Raw genomic sequence first — 25,338 nt, forward strand, 5'->3', positions numbered from 1 at the left:
TAAATTTGTAATTATGTGACACATTAACTCCATTAATGTTTTGTTAAATGATTTTTCAGCCAAAACAAATCGTGCACAACACTACTTATTTTCTATTGTCCATGTAGATAGATTTTAACAGAATTTTGAGGGAAGACAAATGTGTCATTCAAGTTTTTATTTTTATTTTTTTGGTCTAAATGTTTCATTTAAGTTCGAATTTGGGATTTTTGGTATCATGTAAAATAAAAGTCTAGGGTAATATTTTATTTTATGGCTTTTGCCCTAAAATAAAAAGAAGAGAGCGAAATAGAATGAGGGAGAGTCGACCGTCCACGCGGAAGAACCCACGCGAACCTGTCGCGATCGGCGATGCCCTCTCCGATCCCAGCCCTCCGCTTCGGCGCTCGGCTCCTTCGCTCCGCTATGCAAACCGCGAAGTCCCGCCATTGCCGAGTCCCCGAGCTCGAGAAGGTTGAAGAGACCGCCGGCGACGATCCCCCTCCCCCCCTCGCCGCTCCCCGCCGTCCCGATCGCATGAACCAGGGCAAGAGGGCCGCCATGATCACGCGATCGAATCTGGCGGAGCAGCTGAGGGAGTACCAGATTCGATCGAAGCACAATTGGGCAACCGTCTCCTTCTTCTCCTCCACTTCCGCCGCCTCCTCGTCCAGGTAATGGCGCGCGGTAGCCGCCTCGATTCGCGAATTCCCCCAGGCTTTTTTTTTTTTTTTTTTTTTTTAGCGCTCGCATTCCGAATTCGTAGCGTCTGATTTGCGGAGTCCACCGGTTGTTGTGGCGGTGGTGTGGATTTTTAGGGTAGTTCCTGTTTTTCCCGTTTGAAGTTACACCGTAATCGGTTAGTCTTTGGATGCTCCGATCGGTCCTTGTTCTCGGCAAGAAGTGGGAAGATCTTGTGTCGCTGGCGAAAGTCCGAGATGAATCATGTTTCATTGTGCTTGTATGTGGCTGAGAGTGCGTGCCGGGTGATGTATTTGATTCGTGATATTTGCTAATTCGTGTAGAGGAGTTGCGGGGATTGCTTCAAGGGGAGGGTTAGTATTGTTGAGGGAAAGTACCTGGGATAAGGATGAGGAGTGGAGGGCAGGTAGTACGAGCGTGCTGGGGAGGCTTGGATTGTGATAGCAGGTGATGAATACTGATGCAACTTGTGTGAAAGAAGGGCCATTGCAGCCAATTATGCGCTGTTAGTGGTTCTTGGTCGACTGCTCAGAATCATTATTGGTTGAATGAATAATGTGAGTTGTTTATTATGGTGAGGGACTGTATTGGTCACTGCCACGTGATAAGGTGATGCTGTAGGGTAGTCTATAAGGAGGAAAACAGAACAGGTGGTAAGATGACGCATGTCATAAATGATAGATGCTCCCGTGTTATACCCACTAGAAAAATTATGGAAATGATATGTTGCTCTTGTAAGCCTTACGGTGAGCTCATCACATTAGAACTCTCCAAAACATTCGAGTATTATGCAAGCTGTTCTACCGTATGTCACCAGATTGATAGAGCAATCAAATCTTGGACAGAACCAAACGTATGTTGACAATGCTGACATTTAAATATGTAGGACTGGGAGAGGAGGGTTTTCTGGTCTCTATCATTATGCATATCCTTTTATGTACACCGTAATGCTGCTGTTTGGCTGAGTTTTGCCTTGTATAGTAGTTTGGATTGAGCTGTTTGGAGTTGCTGTATGGAGAATGCAACCATAAGATGATTCAATTGCTTACAAAGGAACATAGGTGTTTTTATTAATCCTTGAAAAGACTGATTGATTGCACCTTGAGTGTTGGTAGTTCTGTTGTCTATGCCCTAATTTATAGCTTTTCTTTTGCAAGCATTCTTATATAGTTTAGTTAACATTTGTGCACTTCTCGGTTTTTTGTTTTTGCTTTTGCACTTTTTATGGTAACTGTTAGGAAGACTTTACTAATGCCCTCTCTTACTTCCTCTATGGATGCAGGGTGGATGTTGTGGTCTTTGTCATATGGGAGCTCGTCATTTTAGCTTTTTAGTTTTTTCAGCAGTTTCTTTATACTTCAGACATATCCGATTTGCCTTTATCTTGGTATGCTTCACAGTGCTACTGCTCTTATGCATGAAAATTGCAAAGAAAATAAAATCAGCTAGGAAAAAGAAGCGAAGGATGCTTCTTCCTTTGTCCATGTAGACAGGTAAAGGAAAAATATGCATACTCACTTAGTTGTATAAAGATGAAAATCCTGGGCTGTGCCCTCATCCATTATCTTCTTGGCTAGTCAAATATGTTGGCAAGGATCATACAAGATGTATACGCTGGAGCAAACAGGTTGTAAGTGAAGTGCTCCTGTCACTTACGGGAGAAATGCTGGTTTTTTGGGTTGAGTTAGGTGAATTGGTTTTAGGAATAGTTCTGCTCATGCTCCTTGTTGGCTACCTACGGGCAGCCCCATCAAATTATACCTGTATGGGTTTGCTTTAGGAGTTGACATGAGATGGTCCCTGTGTCGGCACTCAAAACTTGAAGGAGCTACTAAGCAAAGATGTTAATGATATATTGATTTTTCCATGGTCTGTGTTTGCCTTTTATTTTCTTCTGTAAAATGGTCAGTGTTTGCTTTATCTACCTTTAGAAGCATACAAAAGTTAAATATGGCCGAATATTCCGTTCACAAGTGAAACTGATGTTACTTGACTGGTTAGGCGTTCTTGGTTTTGTGCAAGAGTTGTGGTTTAAAGTACCATTTAGATTTTGTACAATGTTGAACACAAGTTACACAACAGCATACAGTACCTTTGTTCCTCTTTTAATGACCGTCTTATCTATTGCCTACTCTGCTGCTGCATTGCAGCTCCCACACGTAATCATCCCTTGTCGTGGTTACTAAAGAGTAATTCTCGTGGACAATGGTTTAGTCAGACGTGTTTTGTGTAGACTTCTGAAGGCACTGGCGTATAGCGTAGGAGATTACCTGTTCATTGCTACTTTTGCTGTCCTTGATCAAACACCGAGGGTCGGCTGGTCCCCACATTCTATAGTTTTTGTACTGTAAGTCCCACCCTGTAGTGGAATATGATTTCGGCTTGAAGAAGCGAACTTCTATTCCTATTGTCACCATTCTCCAAATGGCCCCCAGCTATGAGACTACTGAGCCTATGCTTCCTTGAAGTTATCTCTTTGCCTCATTTGCTAAATCAGGTTGACCATTGGTTGAGAGTCTTTTTATTGATGACAATTAACTAGTCAGATTATTCTAGGAAGCAATCCTTTGACGGAGTATTGGATTTGGACGAGTGGCTTATCCCGTCTTTTTGGACCAATTCCCCAGTTCCCTTGCATCAAAGAAACTTTTGGGGAATTTTTGTTGCACAGATCTGATTTTTGTGATCGAGCATGTGATACATAAGTTTATTCTAAATATTGGGTCTCTTTTTGGGCAATTCTAGGACATACGTAAGAAGGCTCCTAATGAGAAAACAGTACAACCAAGAAGAAACAGAGTCACAGCAAACCAGACGCATCAAAGATCTGTTCACTAAAATCTGAAATCTCTTTCGCTAATGACTTCTTTCCCTCTTCATTAAGCGATTTCGAGCGTGGGGTTGCTGTTTCGTATATGTCATGGAAGGTTCGTCCTTCCGTGGACATACGTTTTCCAGTATCGTTTGTATCGCTTCCCTTCTTTTCACCTCACTCGAAAGCCATAATAAGTCACATCAACAAAGCATCAATCCGGCATTTAGCTGCCAAAAGAAGTACGATATGTTATGGCTGTTCTTTGCTGTCGTCGCACGTAAGGCTTGGATTGACGTTAAATGAAAAATGAGGATGGTTATTGATAAATTGTGGCATTCTTTGATTAACTCATTTGAGACATTGTCTATTTTGACTCATCTTACAGTGAGCTTCATGATTTTATCCTTTTCACGTATAGACAGACATTTTTTTAGGAGGTCACTTATCCTGATGGTGTTTTAGTCTAGATTTGCTTGACTTTGGAATTCAAAAGCAACGCTTGCAATTACATCAAAAGGTACCTTCATAAGTTAATTCTGGTTTTTGCATATATATTTCAAGATCACTCTTCCTCTGATCGAAGCACAGTTTGGTTTATTCTTAAAAGAACTTTTTCACCATCGTAGAAATTTGCAAGGAGCCGCTCCTTGTCCAAGCTATCTTAGGCCTTACCAACTAGTCCTTGCCTTCATCAAATTGGGTCGTTAGAGGCCATGGTTTTGATGAGGGCGGGAGTGATCAACAAGGGCAAAGAGGATCTGGACAAGATGGGGCTTAGACTTTAGGATGGCATGAGACTAGGAATGAATCGAATCCTACATCACCTATTTGTGGTGAGGTAAAGTGCTACATATGTGATAGCATTTGTCCTAACTTGTAATGAGACCTTTTCTAGGTGAAATCCAGAAGAATGAAACTATGCGAGTTCTAGCCCAAAATAGACAATGTCGTTAAAAGCGGGACTTTGAGTCTAATAATATGGTATTAGAGCTAGTAGCCCAATCGAAAGTATGAAATTTGGGGACAAACCATGCGGAAGCTGGTGAGTTTGTAACGACCCAGTCCGACAAGGATGGGAGTGATCGTCAGGGATAGAGAGGGCCTGGACAAGATGCAACTCCAACTCTAAGATGACGTGGGGGTAGGAATGAATTGAATCCCATATCGTCCAGATGTGATAAGGTAAAGTGCCATCTATGTGATGACACTTGCTCTAATTTGTAACGAGACATTTATAGGGCAAACTCAAAAGAATAAAATTGTGTAGGTTTTGACCCAAACGGACAATATCATTATGAGCGGGATTAGGGTTTAACATCAAGAAGTTCAAATTGACAAATTGATAATGATTGGTGGACATCATGGTTGGAACATGGCTAGATTATCGATATAATAGGCTTATTTTATGACCCTTTTGAGCTAAATAGTGAAGAACGGTTTGCTAAGGGTGCGAATGATAATTATTTTATTTTTGAACACAATTTTTGACTTTATTATCTATATGAGTTTTTAAGCAAAAATATGCATTTAATAACAATAAAAATTTCTATTATCGGAACATAAAATTTTTAGATAACGATATAAAATTTCTTCCTCCTAAGCGGTTGGCGAGCAGCCGTGAGTGAAGGATAATGGTGGGCGATAAAGGATAGTGGTGGGTGGTGGTGAGAGCACACCAAGCAACAATGGACGATGGTGGGCAGGTGGCACATGGATGGCCGGCTAATAGCAAGGGTGAACAATGAGAATAATTTTATTTTTCGTCTGATAATTCTTCTTCCGAAAATTTCGGACTCGCCAATAATTTGACGAACGATGAGACGACGTCCAATAATTAAATCTCAAAACCCTCGAAAGTTCAATATCCGAAATCGAATTAAATTTCTCATTTTGGTCGATCTCAATGCCAAGGAAATAATGCATCAAACCCAAGTACATCATCTCAAATGTCTTCATCATTTCTTCTTTGAATTCTTGGATCATTGTTTCATTGTTTCCTGTATAGATGAGATCATCCACATACAAAGAGACAATAAGAGTGTCAGACTTACCTTGGTTTTGATGTAGAGCGTTGGCTTGCTCATACTCCTCCTGAATCCTTGCTTGATGAAGTATTCATTGATTCTACTATACCACGCTCGTGGTGCTTGCTTTAACCCATACAAGGCTTTCATGAGTTTGAGAACTTTTTCTTCTTGGCCTTTGAGGATAAAGCCTTGTGGTTGTTTTATGTATATTTCTTCTTGAAGATATTCATATAAGAATGCTGACTTTACATCTAATTGATGAATTTTCCATTCTTTTTGTGCTACTAAGGTTATGAGTGCCTGAATAGTATCAAGGCGAGCAATAGGAGCGAAAGTTTCGGTATAATCGATACCTGGTTGTTGCAAGTATCCTTTCGCCACAAGCCTTGCTTTGTACTTCTAGATTGATCCATCTGAGTTGAGTTTCGTCTTGTAGACCTACTTGACGCCAATGATCTTTTTGTCTTTGAGTTTATCGAAAGCTCCCAAGTTTCATTTTTCTCAATCATCTTGATCTCTTCCTCCATGGCTTTTATCCAAACTTCTTCTTTGGACGCTTGTTTGTAGTTTTCTGGTTCTAAAGTAGCAAAGTTGCATGTGTTGTAAATTCTTCTAAGGGTTTTTACTCTTAGTACTGGTGATTCTAGAATAGGTTCTTCTCGTGTCATTCTTGAAGAGGTTGGTGGAGTTACGTTGTAAGTGGTGGAATCCGGCACTCATTCTTCTTGTGACGTTCACTCCTCTTGAGTAGGTGGTATGTCTGGTAAGATGACGTACTTCTTCTCGATTTTCTGGTCCTCCCAGTTCCAAGCAGCATTCTCGTCGAACTCAATGTCTCGACTGATCATGAGCTTCTTAGTTCTTAGGTTGTAGACCCGATAGCCTTTTGATTGGTCACTATAGCCAAGGAATATTCCCTTTTCTATCTTTTCATCAAGCTTACTCCTTTTCTGGGCAGGGATGTGAATGTAGCATATGCAGCCAAACACCTTGAGGTGCTTTGCTGAAGGCTTCCGTCCACTCTATGCTTCGACTGGAATTTTATTTTGGATTGCTTTAGTTGGACACCTGTTGAAGATGTATATGGCCATGTAGATTGCTTCTGCCCAAAACGAGTTAGGAATTCCTTTTTCCGTTAGCATAGACTTTGCCATCTCCATGATGGTTCTATTTTTTCTTTCAGCTACTCCATTTTGCTCTGGGGCATAGCCAACAGTTAGTTGATGATGGATTCCGTCATCTTCACAAAATTTATTAAACTCTTTTGAATTGTATTCTGTGCCTCTATCGAACTTTGATTTCTCGACCACTTTGATTCTCAATGTGGCTCTTGAATTTTATAAAGATAGAGAAAACCTCTTATCTTTCTCGAAGAAAGTATACCCACATCATTCTTGTGTAATCATCAATGAATAGGATGGAATATTTATTTTGATTGAGCGTGGGTGTTCTCATTGGACTACATACGTCCGTATAACTAGCTCCAATGGCTTCTTAGCTCTCCATGCACTTCCAAATGGGAAGTACTGTCTCTATTGTTTTCTAAGGAGGCAACCTTCACAAATATCTGAAATTTCTGAAATAGCTGGAAAGTCTCTCATTATATTTTTTTTGATGGAGAGCTTTTAGCCCAACAAAGTTGAAGTGACCAAATCTTCAATGCCATAGCCATGAATCATCAAGTTGAGCTTTCACGACTACATCTTTGACATATTTCCTTGAATAGGAAAATTCTTATTTTTCATCTTAACAGAGGCAATGACATTTTTATATTTATCATAGATAATGTAGGCATCTCCTCTAAAGTATAGAGAATACCCACTTTGTATCATTTGATCCATACTCAAGAGAGTTTGTGCGAGACTAGGGACTAGATATACATTGTGTATATATCTTGGGCCTTTATTTTTTTTCCACGGTGATGGTGTCTTTTCCTTTGAAACCTACTAATGCACCATTGCCCAATTTTACTTGGGATTTCACCGACTTATCAATATCAGTGAATATAGATTCATTCCCCGTCATATGATTTCTACACCCACTATCAATGTACCTTGTTTCATTTTTATTGCCGCTTGGCCTGTGTAGAATGTATTCCCCTCACTTTTTTTTCCACATAGTTTGCTTGATTATTTGTTTTCGAGCAATAATCTTTTTTTGCGTGGCCATATCTTTTACAAAAGCGGCATTGTTTTTTATTTTTAAACCAGCAATCATTCTCCAAATGATTTGTTTTCTTGCAAATACCACAAGGTGGATAATTTATCTTTTGTGCAGTTTCTCCTCCTCTTTTATATTTCCATGAACTCCTTCCACCATTTTTAGATTGATGAGACCGTATGCTTATTTTAGATTAAAAGGCACTTTCAACTAAATCTTCATCTTGTGCCATTAGTCTTTTCTCATGTGCTTCTAGAGAGCCAATTAATTCACTCACTAATAGGGTCGTCAAGTCTTTAGTTCATTCTATAGTTGTGACAATGGGGTTGTATTTTTTAGTAAGTGACACAAATATTTTCTCAACAACCCTTTGATTAGTTATCCCATCTCCATAGGCTCTCATTTGATTAACTAGTTCCTTTAATTTTCCACAATATTCTTGCACGGTCACATAATTTTTCATTTTAGAATTCTCAAAATCTTTTCTCAGAGTTTGAAGGCGAATAGTACGTACCTTTCCTGATTCTTGAAATTCTTCTCGTAGTCTTTCCCAAGCCCCTTTTGCAGTCCTTGCTCCAATTATTCTTGGAAATACCATTTCTGAGAGTGCTTGTTGGATAAAGTATAGTGCCATTGCATCCTTTTGTAGTTGATTCTTCGGAACACTTGCACCTTCTTGTGAAGTCTCGCAACCTTTTTCCACGATATCCCATAACACTTGGGCCATCGAGAATGTAGTCATTTTTATGCTCCAAAAGTCATAGTTGTTCACATAAAAAATGGGAATGGGAAATGAGGATGAGGTAGAGTTGGATATAGTTTAGTTGTTAGTGTGACATCCTGATAATTCGACCATGTTTCGACTAAATGAACTGGGCTTTTCATCGACGCGCCTATGGTTCTTTTTCTCTTAGCTGATTACTCACGAGATAACTGATCTACCAGGTGAAGCTGTTAAGGGATATAAACTTGAGAATTCGATCAGAAATCGATTGCTCGACCGTGCTAATCGGCAAGGGTTAATACGGCACCATTAAAATCGATTAGAGACTGGCGATAGGTTGATTTGACAGAAGCACGTAATTAAATTGTGGGTGATTTCACTTGATTGCAAAATTCGTGTCGAATGGCACTAAATCGATTTTTTTGTCGATTCTATACCCGATACTCATAATTGAAACTTTGAATTTTTTACGACAATTGAGAGTCGTCGATGAGTTGAAGATGCATGAACGTGGATCGAGAATTATTGACCACGGGTTAAATGCGATAAAATCCCTAAAAGCTACCGGGTATGTTAGGTTGCGCTAAAATCGCGTCTGATTGAAATTAACCACGAAATTGAACTCGGTTTCGGGAATCGAAAGTTCGAGCGTGTCATGATTTATTTTTAGGATCTCGTCTCATCTTTTGAGAAATTTTCGGTGAGCCCGGAATTTTTACTTTAAAATCAATTTTGGACAATTTGGAAAAGAAAAAAATCGGATGGGAGAGGAATTTGGCTATTTTGCTGTCCAAAATTAGTTAATTGCGGGAAATTATATGCAAGAAAGTGATTGGGGACCAAGAAGATTGGCATGAAGACTTTGGAGACCAATAAATGATGATTTTGGGATATTTTTCCTTGACTTTCAAGGTTCTTGCTCCCCCTCTCTCTCCTCCCCCACTTGGTTGTGCGCATCCTCCCTAGCCGACTCCCCCTCTTCGCTACTTCTCCTCCCGGAACTTTCATCAGCCCACTCTCCCTCTGCCATCACTGCCCAGCAGCCTTCCACCCACAACGCCAGCACCATCCCCTTCGTGTCCAGCAACCCTTCACGCCGTCTCAACCCCACATTCATCATCTTCACTCACGCCTGCCACTACCGCCCCACACCATGCTGCAACTCCCATTCACCGTCCACTTCACTAGTGTCAACCTCACGAACAGCCGCCACCACAACCCCACCAATCTAGCCGTCCACCGCAGCTTCACACCATCACCACCGCATCCTCGTTAGCCCTCCATCGTCCGTGGCCACCACTAGCTAGCCATGTCCAGCCCCTACAGCCCTCGGTCCATCTCAACTCAGAACCAAATTTCAGTTGGGCTGTGAGCCTTCCAAGGCTTTTTTCAACCTTGGTTTGGCCTCCTTGGACCTGCTGTTGACACGGGAATCCACCGCCGTCGTGCCGCCGTCACCGTGAACCCGTTTTTGCGCTAAACCGGTGAGTTGACACCCTAATCTCTAATTATAGGGTTAATTGCACTTAAGGGGGATTAGTTAAGGTTAATTAGGTTTAGGGTGATTAGTTAGTGTAATTAGTTATGTGGTTAGTCAGTTAGATTAATTAGGTGATTAGATTAGTTTAGTTATGGGTTAATTAGATTGTGTAGTTAATTTAATTAGATTAGCTTAGTTAGCCTAAGCTGGATTAAATTAATTAGTCTAAGTAGTTCGGCTAGATTAGCTTATGTAGATTAATTAGTGTTTAAATTTAAATAATTTTCAATTTATTTAATTAATTATTAATTAGCATAAATTATATCGGAATAGCCGATTGTTAGAATTTTACGCTAATCGTCATAGTGGCGTTGATTTGTGAAATCGAGTGCAAAATTGTGCAATTGGATGCTCGGTGATGATTTTGAATTATTATTTCAAAAATATAAAATTTTGGTATTTAATTAGAAAAATACTGGATGTCGTTTTGACACTAAAAACATTTTAAGTACTATATAAAATCGTGAAATTTCTAAAAGAGAGTATATCACATTTTGTGGTCCAACTTGACTGTGTGTCCAGACATGATTATTTTACTAAGTGTTTTATATGAAGAAAACAGGCCAAATACATTATTTGAAATTGAGGCATTTAAGTGCAAAGTGCAATATCCTTGATCGAGATTGGATGTGTGTGTGATCGCTATTGGAACCTGTCACTCGATGAAAGTTGAGGGAGATACCTAATTAAGTTCAGATGCCCCACGTCAATGGATGCTGGTCGTAGTGGAGGCTGGGCCGATGCTCCTTCGGGAATGCCGTCTAGATATAGATGTTGCTGTGCCTGATAAAGCGGGACAACACTCGGTTATGCCGGATGACCGCCGACTAATGAGTTGGCCATGGCTGTTGGGTTGTAATTATTTTGGACACGCGTGAGTGATTAATATAGCTACACCTGATTATGGGACAAAATCATGTGGCATGGAATGTGACGTGTCATAATAATTTGGTCTTATAATCGGGACCCTTATAATTGATTGATATATGAAAGTGAAGTGTTCCAATTATTGAGTGCATTTACTGTATGCATATGTTATATGAGCTGTACTAATGTGCAGGGAGGTGCTGAGGTGATGTAAATCTAATATGATGTGTGTTTAGGCTACCTCAAGGTAAATTCTCATCCTAATCGGAGTTTAGGATGTAGACTCGCTGAGATTTATCTTACCTTATTGTGGTTTAAATTTTTACAAGTCCTTAGATGGAGGTTCGATCAGTTCGTTTTGTTTGGCCGCGAGAGGCCGATACTCAGCATACTATTCTCCTTATCCACGGGTCTACTTGGACCTGTGAGCTCATCGTTACTACCATTTGGGCCGATGAGGGGCCTACTCTAGCTGGTACCTCATCGATTCAAAGCGTGGTTCCGTCATGGGCCTAATGGGATACGGGAGGGCCCCTTGGATGGTTTTGACGAGCTTGCCGTCGATGATGAGTACGTGGATGAACTCAACCCTGTCGTGCATGCCAATATTTTGGCTAATATCGATGTGAACCAATTGCTCGAGGCTAATGAAGTAGAGGAGGTAGCTGATCCTCTAGACCTCGACATCCTTGATGGTGTTGTAGTGGACCCAGATCCCAAGTAGGAGGGTCCGGGGTAGGGTTAGTTTGGTAGTCCTTTTTGGGTCTTAACCTTATGTATATAACTTTGTATGACTAATCTGGTTTGTTTATAAAATATGTTTTGTGTTAATTGGCCGTCCTGTTTCTTCTATCTCATGTGTTTGTTTGTTGTCTGGAGGTTGTTTAATTTGCTTTTGCATGTGCAATAAAATGAATGGGTCGGCGATGCGTTCTGAGAACATTGTAATTTTATCGACCGCCGAGGGATGTTCGCGTGCTCGAGATTCAGGGCGTGACAATTAGTTATTCGGAAAGGGTAGTTTTAGGAATGGGTAGGTAGGACAAATGCCCAATACCAATCAAAGACGTGTCTCTGATACCATTGTTGGTATTTGCGGAAACGAGTGTTTGATGTGTGTGCAAGAGAGTGTTTTGTGTGTGAACTATCAAGAGAGCAAAAGAACTAAAAATAATGTGGGCAAGAATGATGGGGGCAAAGTAATAATAAGAATTTGTAAAAGAGAGTGGCAGCAAAGAAGCACAAGGGAACAAAAAGAAGTATTTTATTAGTTAGTTTTAGTACAAAGGGAAGGGGAACGAGTTTGCTTACTTTGTTGGTCTGCTGCGCTCCCCCCTTCCTATTTGTAAAGGAGCTCCACCGACTTATGACCCACCATCTTTGACTTCTAGTAGATTTTTGCAATTTTTTTTCTTGAACAACCGACTCTTCTAGGAAAAAGTCTTTGCCATCTTTAGAGATAATTTTATGGACTCTTCTAGGATTTTTCTTGGCTTCTCTAACTCATGTCTATCTTGAAGTTTCTAGAAATTGGATCAATAATTTAACCATTCTGATTATCTGAGCCTAGACAAATCCTTCTCTGCGGTTGTCACGAGAGGTTGGCTCCTAGAAGGCAAGCTGATTGATCGGAAATGGCCACTGATTTTTGAGGTCTCAATTGTTGAAGTCATGTTTGAGAGAAGGTATTCTGTTAACTTCTCTGGAAGTAATTTTTTCTGTGAGAGACAGCCGTTCAAGGCAGGCTAATGAAACTCGTTTTTTTATACCGAGCAAGACACAGTCCAGAATCCCGTTCTTGCGGCCTCACATTACCTGTCATGTCATGGATCTTCCAACAGCCTCCGGACAATGCCTCCGCTGGTTTTCCAATCCATACGAATCGAGAATCAATAGTTGCGATCTAAAGGTTTAAAAGAAACTCGTACACACGTGTAGCGTGTCTTGAGGATTCTCAGACAGAGGGGCGACCATACTGTAGTGCATTAAATGCTGAACTTGAGCTGTGGGTTCGAAAAATATTCATCTAATGGCAGAGCTCGGAGACAAGTGGAATCTTTACATCGTGGAGTCTATGCATTGCACATGTTAGAGTTCATCCAAAAACCTCTCGTCAGTGTTTCCTTCGGGTTCCCGGTCTCTAAAAAAATGAAATTTTATATGCTTTCAATAATCACACATACGTGCAGCTTGCTTCCAGGATCTCTGACAGGAGGATGGCAATGGAAGATCATGCATGCTTTAAAGTTGAAGTTGAGCATGTGGATGGCGACAATTCATGTGATAATGGAGCTTGGGGACAAACGGAATCTTTACAGCATCGCAGCTTCTGATAAACTAGAAGTCGTCTCTTATCATCATCTCTATTCATGAGGCTGACTAATTATTGGCATCTCTTCAGGAGTGACAATAAGGACTAGTTTAGGAGGACTCCGAGAAGGACAGTCAGTAAGAAGCTGCGGTTCTCAATTGTTGATGTGCACTCCGAAGGCTTTTGAGGACCGCTAGTTACAGGACCTCAATCATCTTAGAAATCAAATATCATTTGATCACTATCGACAAATGAAGAATGGGTTATATGCTTATATTTCATGGACACTAAAATTAAATTAGCCAGAGATGCATATATTGCCTATCCAGCAATTTTCTGAGACTTGGTCGAGAAGGCTGCAGCACGAAAGCAGGGCCAGCAGCATAAGCATGGCTCACAATCAGATAGTCGCATTCTATGCTTCCATTAAAGCATTTTCCAAAGCACATGACCTGCTTGAAACGATCCGGGGCCAAATATTAAAAAACCAAAAAGTCTAATTTTTGTTGCTGTTTCCATTTCGTTGTTAAGGATGGTAAGTCTCGCCTGTACATATAACATTTAGATTGCAAAAGCTTGGAAGGAAGAATCTAATTCCAGTCCACAATACACGTTTAAGCTCCAGAGTAAAAGAAAGTTCTGCCACGTCAGTCTGTCATGCTGTAGCTCGTACATGGTAGCGAGGCAATCGGATTTTTGTGATCCTCCAAACTCCACAGATGACGATAGTAATTTATTTGCCTTTTCCTGAGTCACATGGATAATTTAGATCAACTCTATGAAGTCGAAAACTCGTGTAGCGAAACAGAATCATTATGCGAATACCAGGAGAGAGACATGGGATAGATCATTAATCTGCAGGTTTTGATGTATATATTGATTGTCAATTTCGAATGACACAATGCCGTGCTGTACATGTTACAAAAATGGTACTATAGATGCGGTTGTCAAAGTGACATCCCTAGAGACTATTGTTTTCTAGTGGTTAACAATGTTGAGAAGGGAAACCCTCAATTTCACCAGGCGCCTGAAAATGCATTCCAACTCATCCTCAATTTCTTGAATGCTCGCCTCTAGTTCCTTCAATCGCTTTGACAGATCGCCTACTTGATTATTGATGTCTTTGCTTGATCTGAGGGAGAGCACGAGGGCATCCAAGCCTTGCACTTCATTGGTTTCCTTTCCTCCGTCACATGGGATGCGTTTAGGTCCCAGCAGTTTCGACACTCGGGACCAGCCTCTCGGCTTGGTGCTTGCACTTGTCAGATCAAGGAAAGCTAAAAGGGACCCGAATATGGAAACGCTGATCTCTCCAGCTTCAGTTAGTATGCTGAGGGTAGCTTCATTGTGAGAGGCCTTCTTGGAGCCTTCCTTCTTCAAATTTCTCATGTACTTGCCGATTACTTTGTTCAACTTTTTTCTAGAGTTGATGTATGCTTCTACCTCTACGGCAAAGCTGGAATCTCCTTCTTTCCTTCTTCTCAAAGATGATTTGAGCTCCTGGATACATTCCTTCGTCTGTGAGAAAGCTTCCCTCACGTTCCTGCAAACGTCTAGGTGCATGAGAGAAAGGTCCAACGACTCTTCGGCGGGACTTCTCAAGTGGGAAAGAACCTGTTGAGTGAGAGGCAACTGAAGCAAGTCATCGACGCAGTCATACAAGCTCTTGAGTTCTCCCAAACTTTGGGATGCCGATGAGGACGAGGACGCCACTTCTGATGATCTGAGCCTAGACAAATGCTCCTCTGCAGTTGTCGTGAGAGGGTGGCTCCTAGAAGGCAAGCTGATTGATCGGAAATGGCCACTAATTTTCGAGGTCTCAATTGATGAAGCCATCTTTGAGAGAAGGAGGCTCTTTAACTTCTCTGGTTGTAATTTTTTCTATGAGAGAGAGTTGTTCCAGGCAGGCCTCCCACACCCTTGTATATTTATACCGAGCAAGACGCGGTCCACAATCCCATTCTTGCGGCCTTGCATTACCTGTCATGTCATGGATCTTCCGACAGCCTCCCGACAATGCCTCCGCTGGTTTTCCAATCTATACGGAACGAAAATCAATAGTAGCGATCTAAAGGTTTAAAAGAAACTTGTACACGCGTGTAGCGTGTCTTGAGGATTCTCAGACAGAGGAGCGACCATGCTATAGTGCATCATTAAATGCTGAACTGGAGCTGTGGGTTCGAAAAATATTCATCTCATGGCAAAGCCTGGAGACAAGTGGAAACTTTACATCGTGGAGTCGATGCATTGCACATGTTAGAGTTCATCCATAAACCCCTCATCAGTGTCTCCTTCGGGTTCTCGGTCTCTAAAAAATGAAATTTTATATGCTTTCAATAATCACACATACGTGCATCTTGCTTCCAGGATCTCAGACAGGAGGATGGCAATGGAAGATAATGCATGCTTTAATGTTGAAGTTGAGCATGTGGATGGCGACTTTTAATGTAATAGTGAAGCTTGGGAACAAAAGGAATCTTTACAGCATCGCAGCTTCTGACAAGCTAGAAGTCGTCTCTTATCATCATCTCTATTCATGGGGCTGACTAATTGTTGGCCTCTCTTCAGGAGTGATAATAAGGACTAGTTTAGGAGACTGCTGAATGGGCTAGTATGAACACCTAGAGGAATAGGTGATAAAGAAATTTTTACGAAACTTCAAAATAATTTGCTAGCGACGTAATCAGTAATAAACAATTATATGAAGTTGTAAATTGAAATAAGGAGTTTAGGGAAAAGAGAATAGAAACACAAAATTTATAGTGGTTCGGCTTAAATCAAGCCTATTTCCACTTTCCCGCGCTAAGAACCCATTGGCTAGATTTCACTAAAGATCAAACGAGATGTTACAGTCTTATGTCCTTAACTTTACAGTGTAGAGATTCTACTATACTTCTTCAATTCTCACAAGTGTTTGCTCTATCTTTTGAGTACAAGTAAAGGTCTACGATTGAAATAGCAAAGAACTAAGAGCTTCAGATTGTGGAATTGTTTTTTCACGCACACACTTGAATAACTTGAGAGTCTTCCTTATATACTCCTTCATGCCTTCACGACCGTTGGCACTTTCCGAAGGAATTCTTCTAATCATCCCATTAGACAGAATCAAACAAGAAGATATCGAGTCATTTAAGGAATGTGATGATAGCCCACTAATGCTGCTCGTCCATACAATTAAGATTTAGGTTTCCATAAGTAGAACCTTCCAAGTATACTTCACATTTCAACAGATCTTATTATCCGAATTGATTCCAATAAGAATAATTGATCTCAAGGTGTTATCTCCGGTCGTAAGATCTTCTACAAATCGTACGAACGAATCCTTGAAGATAAACTCGCATCTGGATAAGTCTTCTCTTCGTCGGTCTGGAAACTGTCAATGAGGGTAAACTTTGAGTCTTGAGTCTTGCGGTCTTTAGACTTTGATTTACGAGTCTTGAATTCTTCAAACTTTAACACTTGAGTCTGGAAGTCTTCAAACTAGATTGATGGAAACGTTTTGTTAACTTCAAAATAATAAGAGAGTTTTCTCCAACAATCTCTCCCTTTTTTATGGTGACAAAATTTTCCTACAGATTTGAAAACTTTTGTTCTGCAAAACAAAACTTAAGCAATACATAATAACTTATAAAAATAAGATGATTAGGACTTGGATAGTATCAATTCTGTAACCACATAAAACATGTTAATCCTGCAAGATAACTGTGACATCCTAATTTTTCAAATCTGATTTCAATTAAATAAATTAGGCATTTCGTCGACCCGTCTATAGTGCTATTCTCTGAGCCAATTACTCAAAAGATAACTAGACTATCTGGGAAAATTATTAAGGGATTTTAACGCAAAGACTTGAGAATTCGACCAGGAATCGATTGCTCGACCGTGCTAATTTGCAAGGGTCATTATGACACAATTAAAAATCGATCAGAGATCAATGATAGGTCAATTCGATTGAGATGAGTGATCAAAATGTGGGTGATTCCACTTGATTGCAAAATTATCATCAATCGACACTAAATTGATTTTCTATCGTTTGGGTACCCCGTGTTCGTATTTGAAACCTTGAGATTTTCATGACAATCGAGAGTTGCTAATGTGTCGAAGATGTACATTGTGACTCGAGATAAATCGATCACGGGTCAATTGCACTAAAAATTCCTGAAAGCTATCCGATAGACTAGGTCATGCTAAAAGTGCGCCGGATTGAAAATAACTGTGAATTTGAATCCGATTTCAAAATTTGAGAATTCTGTGGTGTCATGAGCTATTTTAGGAACGTCGACTCACCCTCTGAGAAATTTTCAGAGATTCGGGATTTTGCGGAAAATTGTTACGGACGTTGTGAAAAATTAACGAAAATTTAGATGGGACAAATTAAGAGAAATTTGGACTACCATGCCTAGCCTTTGGGTATTGGGGACTTATAGAAAATTGTTCGGGATTTTTCTTCAACAAAATCGGGCCTCGATTTGGACAACCGGAGAGGAAATTAAGCATAAAGCTGAAAATTGGGACTTTAAATTGGATTAATTAGTGATATATGCATTACAAGAAAGTATTAAAGGGGAACATGCTTTTAATGGAGGGGATAAGGATGCTTGACTGGGACCCTCTCCTCCTTGGCTTCTCCCGCACGACTCCTCCTTCACGGTGCCGCTTCACTCTCATTTATCTCTCTCAACTGTTGCCCTTCTTTTCTTCTATTTTTGTTTCTTCCGAAGTCGTTCATCCCCTCCATCGAAACAAATTCTGTTCAGCCCCTGCCACACGCCCATTTCCCCATTGATTTCTCTCGGCCACTTGCCGAAGTCAACTCCACCATCCCACCTTCATCAGTTCTTCTCCAATTTCATGCCAGCGAAGACCTTCACCTCTTGTTCTTCGGTCAATCTTCAACCGAAGTCTTCAAGCGACGCCACCTGGTTGACTCCGCAAGCCTGCCCCCACCTTCTTCGTGTCCTTACTTGGACGGCACGAGGTCAAAGCTTTCAACCGAAGGCCCATCATAGAATCATCTCCTGCAACAACGATGGGATGCCAGTTGCCCGTTCTCTCCCGTGCCAGCTCGCGACTGCTTCATCCATCTTGCAGCGTGAAAGTCCACCGAAGTTGCTGCCACGAGTCCGACACCGCAGCTACTTCTCATACGCTAGTCCCCTCCGATTGAAGCCGCGGCCCGCGAATTCTTCAGCCCGTTCGTCTCATTCAACGGGCGCCAGTCCACGGCTTCTCCCTTTCAACAGCAATTCGGTCCAGCATCTCCAGCGAAGCCCAGCCCAATTCGTGAAACTCAGCTCTTGAAGCCCAGCCACAGCAGGCCCAATTTAGCAGTCCAGTCCAACTTTGAAGCCCAACAAGTTGTCTTCTTCAGCAGTTTTCAGCCCATCCTTAGTTAATTGAAGCCCAAGCTTAGGCCCAAGTTCAGTTAGTTCTAGCCCAGTTGAAGTTCAGCCATTTTGGGCCCGTGAAGAAAGCCCAAGCCCGCGACCAGCATCCCTGCAGAAGCCCAAGATCGAAACTCAGCCTTGCTGAGTTGTGTTGGCCCGTTTTAGGCCCGGTCCGAGAGTTCACCGACACCGCCGAAAATTAAGATTTCGGCCGCCGTCGTGTCGTCGTCGCGCGAACCAGTTTTCGCGATACACCGGTGAGTTTATACTCTAAACTCTGCTTAGTAGGCTAATAACGTTTAAGGGGTGTTAGATTTATTTTATTAGGAATTAGGTGGTTAGTTAGAGTAAATTAGAAATTGAATTATTTAATTGAGCATGTTAGGTGGTTAGCATTGTTTAGCTAAGGCCTAAATAAATTGTACTGTTTATCTAGAAGGGTTCGGGAATTTCTCCGAGTCCGTATTGGTTATTAATTTAATGATTTTGGCCTAGGTTAGTATTTTTATAATTTAAATTGATTTATTTAATTAATTTCAGTAATTATTTAATTATTAATTATTTTTCCGGAAATTAGGCTACGGTGACCGAAATTTCGTGCTGATTGCAATGGTGTGGTTAATTTCTACAATTGAGTGTTAAATTATGCAAATTGAGTGTTGATTGGATTTTTGGTATTTAATTCCAAAAATTGTGAATTTCCAATATTTATTCGAAAATCCCAGTGTCGGGTTTTGACACCGAAAATAGTTTTTAGTACTATATGAAATAGTGAGATTTCAAAAATGATGAATATCAATTTTTCTGATCAAGTTGACCGTATACCCACACGAGTAATTTCATGTGAATTTCTAATACGAAGAAAAGGCCAGGGCTCACCATTTTAATTGAAGCATTTGAGTGCAATGCACGGTGTCCTGGGCCATATTTGAGTGATCGTGTGATGGTTATGAGAAATCGTCCCGGGCTGTTGAGCTGGACGTTATCCCTATTTGGGATACCCCTGGACAACGGGAAGCCGGTCACAATTGATTCTCGACCCTATGCTCCTTCGGGAAAGCCGTCTGATAAAGAGACGTGTCGTGCTCAATGGGTTGAGACGATGCCTGGCGATGCCTGGCAATGCCAGAAGACCGCCGAATTGAGAGTAGGTCGTGGTATATGCCGAGATCAAAACTAGGAACGCATGATTAATTGAGTGTGGCGTTTAAGTTATTGGAGCTTATTTGTTGCTCATGCTCTCATGTTGTTTGTGAGATAAATTTTACTGACCTACAGGGTGGACTTGAGACGAGGTAAGTCTCCTTGATTGTGTGATTAGGACACTTTTGGGCGTATTTCCCTCCTAATTGGGGTTTAGAGCTTAGACTTGCTGAGATGATATCTCACCCCGTTGTGGGACAACATTTTCAGGGTCGTCGAGTGGAGGACCTGGAGCTGAGAGGAGGTGATCGGAAGCGTAGGCTAGTTAGGACCGCTTCTTTTTGGAAGGCTAGTCTGTTGTAGTCTTTTGGCCATAGACTTGTGTGCATGACTCATTGTATATATATAACAGCATGTTTGTTTGTGAATCTATTATCCTGCTTTTCTATCCCGAGATTATTACTGTAAAGAGATTTCTTTTCGCTTCTGCATGTGCAATAAAATGGAAAGGGTCGGCGACTCATCCTGGGAAGTCGCAAATTATTATCGACCAGATAGGGATGGGCACGCGCTCGGAGTCCGGGGCGTGACAATAAATATCCATCCACAATTAGTATCTTAGGCTAAGTTATTGCAAGCATCAAATATTCAAATCACAATAACAGTCAAGCAGTCAAGATCCAAAGTCAAAAGTTCACAACCAAACAGAAATACCAAAGTCTAAAAGTCATTAGTAAAGACAAATATGCCCAGCTTCTCCCCCTTTTTGTCAACAGCAAAAGGTGGAGAATAAGCAAAAGAGTTGAATGAAAAGAGTGGTGTAAAAATCATGGATGTTTTGGCAAGCGAACAAGCTAGAATTCTCCCATAGAACTCACTATCTTCTCAAGCTTTCCGAGAGTCTCCTTCAATTGCTGTAAATATTCACCCTTCACAGTATCTTACACTTGATTCTTCAGGGTGAGTAACTGTTCTTACAATGAAATTGAAGTAGCCAAGAAAGCGTTTTTAAGATCTTTGATCTCATACTCCAAATCATATTGACCCTTCTTTAAATCCAACAGAATATCCTTTATTCAAGAAAAGTCCGCTGAATGTGCTAGTGCATCACCAGGTTTAGCTGAATCTGTTCATGGAGTCTTGAGATTGGAGGGATCTTCAGCCATTCGTCTACTATGACTAGGAGTGAATGCCTCAAGGTCTGGTTTCGGATGGAGAGAGGCATACATATCCTCTGGATCTACTGCAAATCGACTAACATCATTAGTTATAACAGGTGAAGAAATACCTCGATTTTCAGCAGCTCCCCCTGTTTGTGTGCCTTCAGGTGGAGAAGTGAAATCTTCTTCCTATTTTGCTTCAGTAAGGGAGTGATGTTTTTCTTTTCCTTTTGCTTTAGCAGTTCCACTCCTTGTCTGTTATGAATTGCTTGACAAGGATACAACCAAGGTAGGCTCAAAGGAATCATCTTGAATCTCTTCTTCCTCTTTATCTCTTCTTTCATCCTCTTCCTCTTCTTTTCTTCTTCCTTCCTCTTACTCTTCTTCTCTTCTTCCTTCATCTCTTTTCTTTGTCTCTTCTCTGGTCTCTCATTCATCTTTCTCTTGAAAGCTGACAAAACTCTTCAAGTTCCTTAAGGCTGAAAGAGTCATCTCGTTCTCATCTTCTTCATCATGCAAGATGAGAGTTCTCTTCCTTTTTGTTGGAGCACCCATGGACTCCTTGCCTTTCCTTTTGGCTGATTTAGAGTCCCGTTTCGCCTTGACGGGAGACTTCGCCTTCATGCGCTCTAACATCTTGTTAAGCTCTTTCATACGGATCTTGGTGACCATTTCAAATCCAATCACTATTGGAGTAATGCTTGTCAAACACAAAGGTGCAGAAATGTGAATCTTGAAATGTATGAAAATGCGCATGAAAAGAGCAGAATAAGAAAGTTGTCCCTTGTCTTTCACCACTGTCCTGTACATGTGAAACATGATGGTGTGAGGTAGAGAGAATTTGTAGTCAGCATTGATGGCATACATCAACTTTGCTTCATAATGAGACACATCAGTCTTGGATGTTGATTTTGAACGGATGCAGTTGATCACGATTTTATGCAGCAAGATGTTGGAGGTATTCATCCTAGAGTAGGATATATTGCCTTCAACAAACCTGTCTTTTACCAATGCCAGTGTAGCGTGAGCAACGGACACACTGATTAGTTGAAAACACGCTATTTCCACCCCAATCAAGTTAGCTAAAGTATCCATATCCACCAAAAACTCCTTATCCCTAACTGTGAAAGAAAATATATTTGCATCCAAAAATGATAAATTCGAATAGAAGTAGGCTGAGAGTTATGGATAAGCAATTGTAAACTTAGAACAAAAACGCTTCAATTAAAGAAGTGCAAACTTCTCCCTCAGATTTACTTGCACAAAATCAAGAAAATGAAAATCAATGCTTCTAGGGTTCATAACCCCTCTCTTCATCAGTTTTGAATAAACCTTCTTGTGGTCCTTAGACCAGAATAAACTCACTTCATTACCACCAACATTTGCAGCCACTCCCATCCAAGGCTAGAAATATGTGAACATTCGTTCATCATCGTCTTTTCCTTTTGGCTGATTAAATGTGCCATAAAATGGGTCCCTAGGAAAGTTAGCAAAAGTCTTTTCAGCCGACCCTTTTTCTGCAATGCCCATCTTCTCCATATTGCGCAAGAATAGAATTTTATTCTTATAGCCTCCCTCTCTCAGATACTCATCGATCAAAGACATAGCAATACCTCATTCTTTCAACTTAGAATAAAGATTGAAAGCAACTTTAGGTGTCAACGTTCTTACAGGTTCAATTTCTTCAATTATTTCTTCTTCTAGTTGAGTCAATGGCGGAGACTGCGTTGTTGAGAAAGTTGTTGCTGACTTAGGGCGCGTTTGGTAACGTTTCTGTTCAAAAATTGTTCCAGGGAACATAAATAAAAAAAAATGTTTTTGTTACGAACAATTTTTGAACAAAAGAACGCGCTTGGTAAATGTAAAAAAAAAAAAAAACTGTTCTTGAAATAAAAAAAGAACAGAAACACGTTTGCAAACTGTACAAAATTTCTGTTTTAAATTTTTCAAAAAGTGCTTTTTTTTTTTTTTTAATAAAGTTTAAACTTGATATTGGATTCTCATTCTCATGAAATGCTCATTAATTTTATTTTGTTCATGGTGAGTGAAGACAAACATTTTGAACATGATCATATGGCATACTTGGTAGAAAATTTTGTAAGTAAAGTTTGTATCAAATTTTTCAAGTACTTTTTTTATTTTTTATTTTATAACATATAAACTTGATATTGAATTATCATTCTCATGAAATGCTCATCAATTAAATTTTGATAATGGTGAGTGAAGAAAAATATTTTCAACATGGTCATATGTGTATACTTAAAAGAAAATTTTATAAGTAAAGTTCGTACAATAAGAACTAGCAAAAAGAAGAGTATCTTATACATCTCAACATGAACCCTTCCACATATGACATCATAATAATGAAGCAATATAGTTCATTGTTCAACTTCATCACAGTGAATACTTAAAAACAATATTACAAAAGTCAATAAATCTCATGCATATTGTGATCCCTTGCCATTTTATTTGCAATACTTATCCTAAGCATGTTTATCCCAGATGCCTGCTCATCCGATATATCATTTGCAACATCCACTTCTGTAGGTCCAAATGGATACTCCGGATCTCCATATATGGAAAAATTTCTGTCCATCCTATCTTGATCATGAATGTAATTATGAAGAGCACAACATGCAATTACAACAAGTGCTTGCTTCCAAATTGTAAATGGAGGCATATGTCTCAAAATGGTGAAGCGATTCTTTAATGCCCCAAATGACCTCTCAATTACATTTCTTAGTGAAGAGTGCTTATAGTTGAATAACTCTTATGCTGTTCTTGGCCGTCTCTCACTCCCTTTATATTCGCTGAGATGATACCGTTCCTTTCTAAATTGAGTTAAAAATCCCGGAAGTGCTGCATAACCGGAATCTACCATGTAGTATTTCCCTACAACATGATACATATAAATTTGTTGTGATATTCAACCATAATATAATCACAAATGTCTATATAAACAAAGTAAATACCAGGTTGTGGTCGGGGAAATTGCAATTGAGGAGTTTCGAGTGCTGCCGAAAGCACTCGACAATCATTGGCAGATCCTTCTCATCCAGCATACACGAAAGTAAATTTCATATCAAATGAGCAAACACACAACACGTTCTGGGTGGTAGTCCCTCTCCTGCCTCTAAATCGAACTTGCTGAAACACCGGGATAATAACATTTATATGGGGTGGCATCCATAGCACCTACGCAGTCCTGTCAATTTATTACCAATCTAAGATTATATAAGATTATGAACTACATGTATTTGACGGTATAAAGTCGATATAGAAATCATACCTTGAAGTAGCGCTTATGACTAGGATCCATAAGAATTTCTTCTTGGATGACATCAAAGGATGGTGGTTTGATTATCTCTTTTGAAAGTTTGATAATTGCTTTCAACACTTTGTTGAAATACTTGCTGATCGTTTCTCTAGAATGTTGAAATCTCTCACATAAATCTCTATTTAAGCTACCATGACAAACCAAATATAAGAATATCCCAATTTGTTCATCTATTTGAATATATTAACTATCTTTTAACCAACCTCTTACTCTCATCAAATCACATAAATTCAGAAAAACATGTCTCTCCATCCTGAAGGCTTCATATATCCTATATGAATGTCCATAAACAATCTCTATTATCCACTCGGATCCTTGCAATTTGTTATCCCTAATGGGTTCTCTTGTATGCACGGACGCGTCAATCGCAACCGTGCACAACCACGCTAGCAATATGCGAAGCTCATCATCATCCAAGAATTGTTCAACTTGTTCTACCTGTTCACTACATATACTATCTGATCCCTCTTCTATAGTACCTATACCATCACAAAAATATAAAAACATCAATATAGATTTTGAAAATATATCTAATAACAATCAATAACATAAGTCATAGTCTTAATAGAAGATGCTATTACATATAAGTACCAAGAGTCTCGACACTAATATCTTTAAAAACTAAATATTAATAGATAACATAAGTTATACAATCTAATGAAACCCCATTCAATCCATAATATATTTCCAAACATCTACTAAAAATGATAAAGAAGTCCATTTCTCCTTTCAGGTGGGGATTTAATGAAAGCCACCCTCCATGAAACACTATCACATGCTCGTTCCACTGCTTTATTGTAAACATCTCGGTCTATCTCAGGCATACTTATGGCATCCCAAAATTCAAAGTCAAATCATAAGGTGTGTTAAAGTCTCTAATTAGATGATAAAATTTCCTAAGGTTTATGCTTTAGCCATTAGTTTTTTTTAGAATAGATGTGTGCATATGTTTGTGAGAATTTAAATTTGATAGATTAATGATAATAATCTATGCTTGGCCATGCACTTTATAAATTAAATTTCAATAAACAAAATGTCACAAGACTTTGGCCATATTTAATATTAAAAATTTAAAAATATTTATAGAAGAAATTCAAAAAAAAAAAAAAAAAAGGAGGGAAAAGTAAATTTTTTTGGATTGGGCCTTAGGCCCATTGGCCTAAGCTTTTAATGGGCCAAGTTGGCC

General features: G+C 39.9%; 1 protein-coding gene, 1 long non-coding RNA gene and 1 pseudogene across 2 annotated transcripts; 1 reads left to right on the forward strand and 2 right to left on the reverse strand.

Annotated features, from left to right (window-relative positions):
- The first annotated feature begins 304 nt into the window (after positions 1-304).
- LOC104419168 lies at positions 305-2,695 on the forward strand (annotated as a pseudogene).
- Positions 2,696-14,103: 11,408 nt separating this feature from the next.
- Positions 14,104-14,961, reverse strand: LOC104451682. The gene has a single exon (XM_010066283.3). It carries the CDS (start codon positions 14,959-14,961, stop codon positions 14,104-14,106), a length of 858 nt encoding a protein of 285 aa, XP_010064585.2.
- An 8,393-nt stretch (positions 14,962-23,354) lies between these two features.
- LOC120294583 lies at positions 23,355-23,983 on the reverse strand. The gene is made up of 2 exons (XR_005551785.1): positions 23,788-23,983; positions 23,355-23,707 (listed from the first exon to the last, which is right to left on the reverse strand). It is a non-coding gene; the product is annotated as an uncharacterized LOC120294583 (long non-coding RNA).
- Positions 23,984-25,338: the final 1,355 nt, after the last annotated feature.

This window comes from Eucalyptus grandis, chromosome 6, assembly GCF_016545825.1.
Source record: "Eucalyptus grandis isolate ANBG69807.140 chromosome 6, ASM1654582v1, whole genome shotgun sequence".
Classification (NCBI taxonomy): Eukaryota; Viridiplantae; Streptophyta; class Magnoliopsida; order Myrtales; family Myrtaceae; genus Eucalyptus; species Eucalyptus grandis.

What these genes read in the sequence shown, in the direction of transcription:
- LOC104451682 (XM_010066283.3), bottom strand. Translation starts at nt 14,961, where the DNA reads ATGGCTTCATCAATTGAGACCTCGAAAATTAGTGGCCATTTCCGATCA.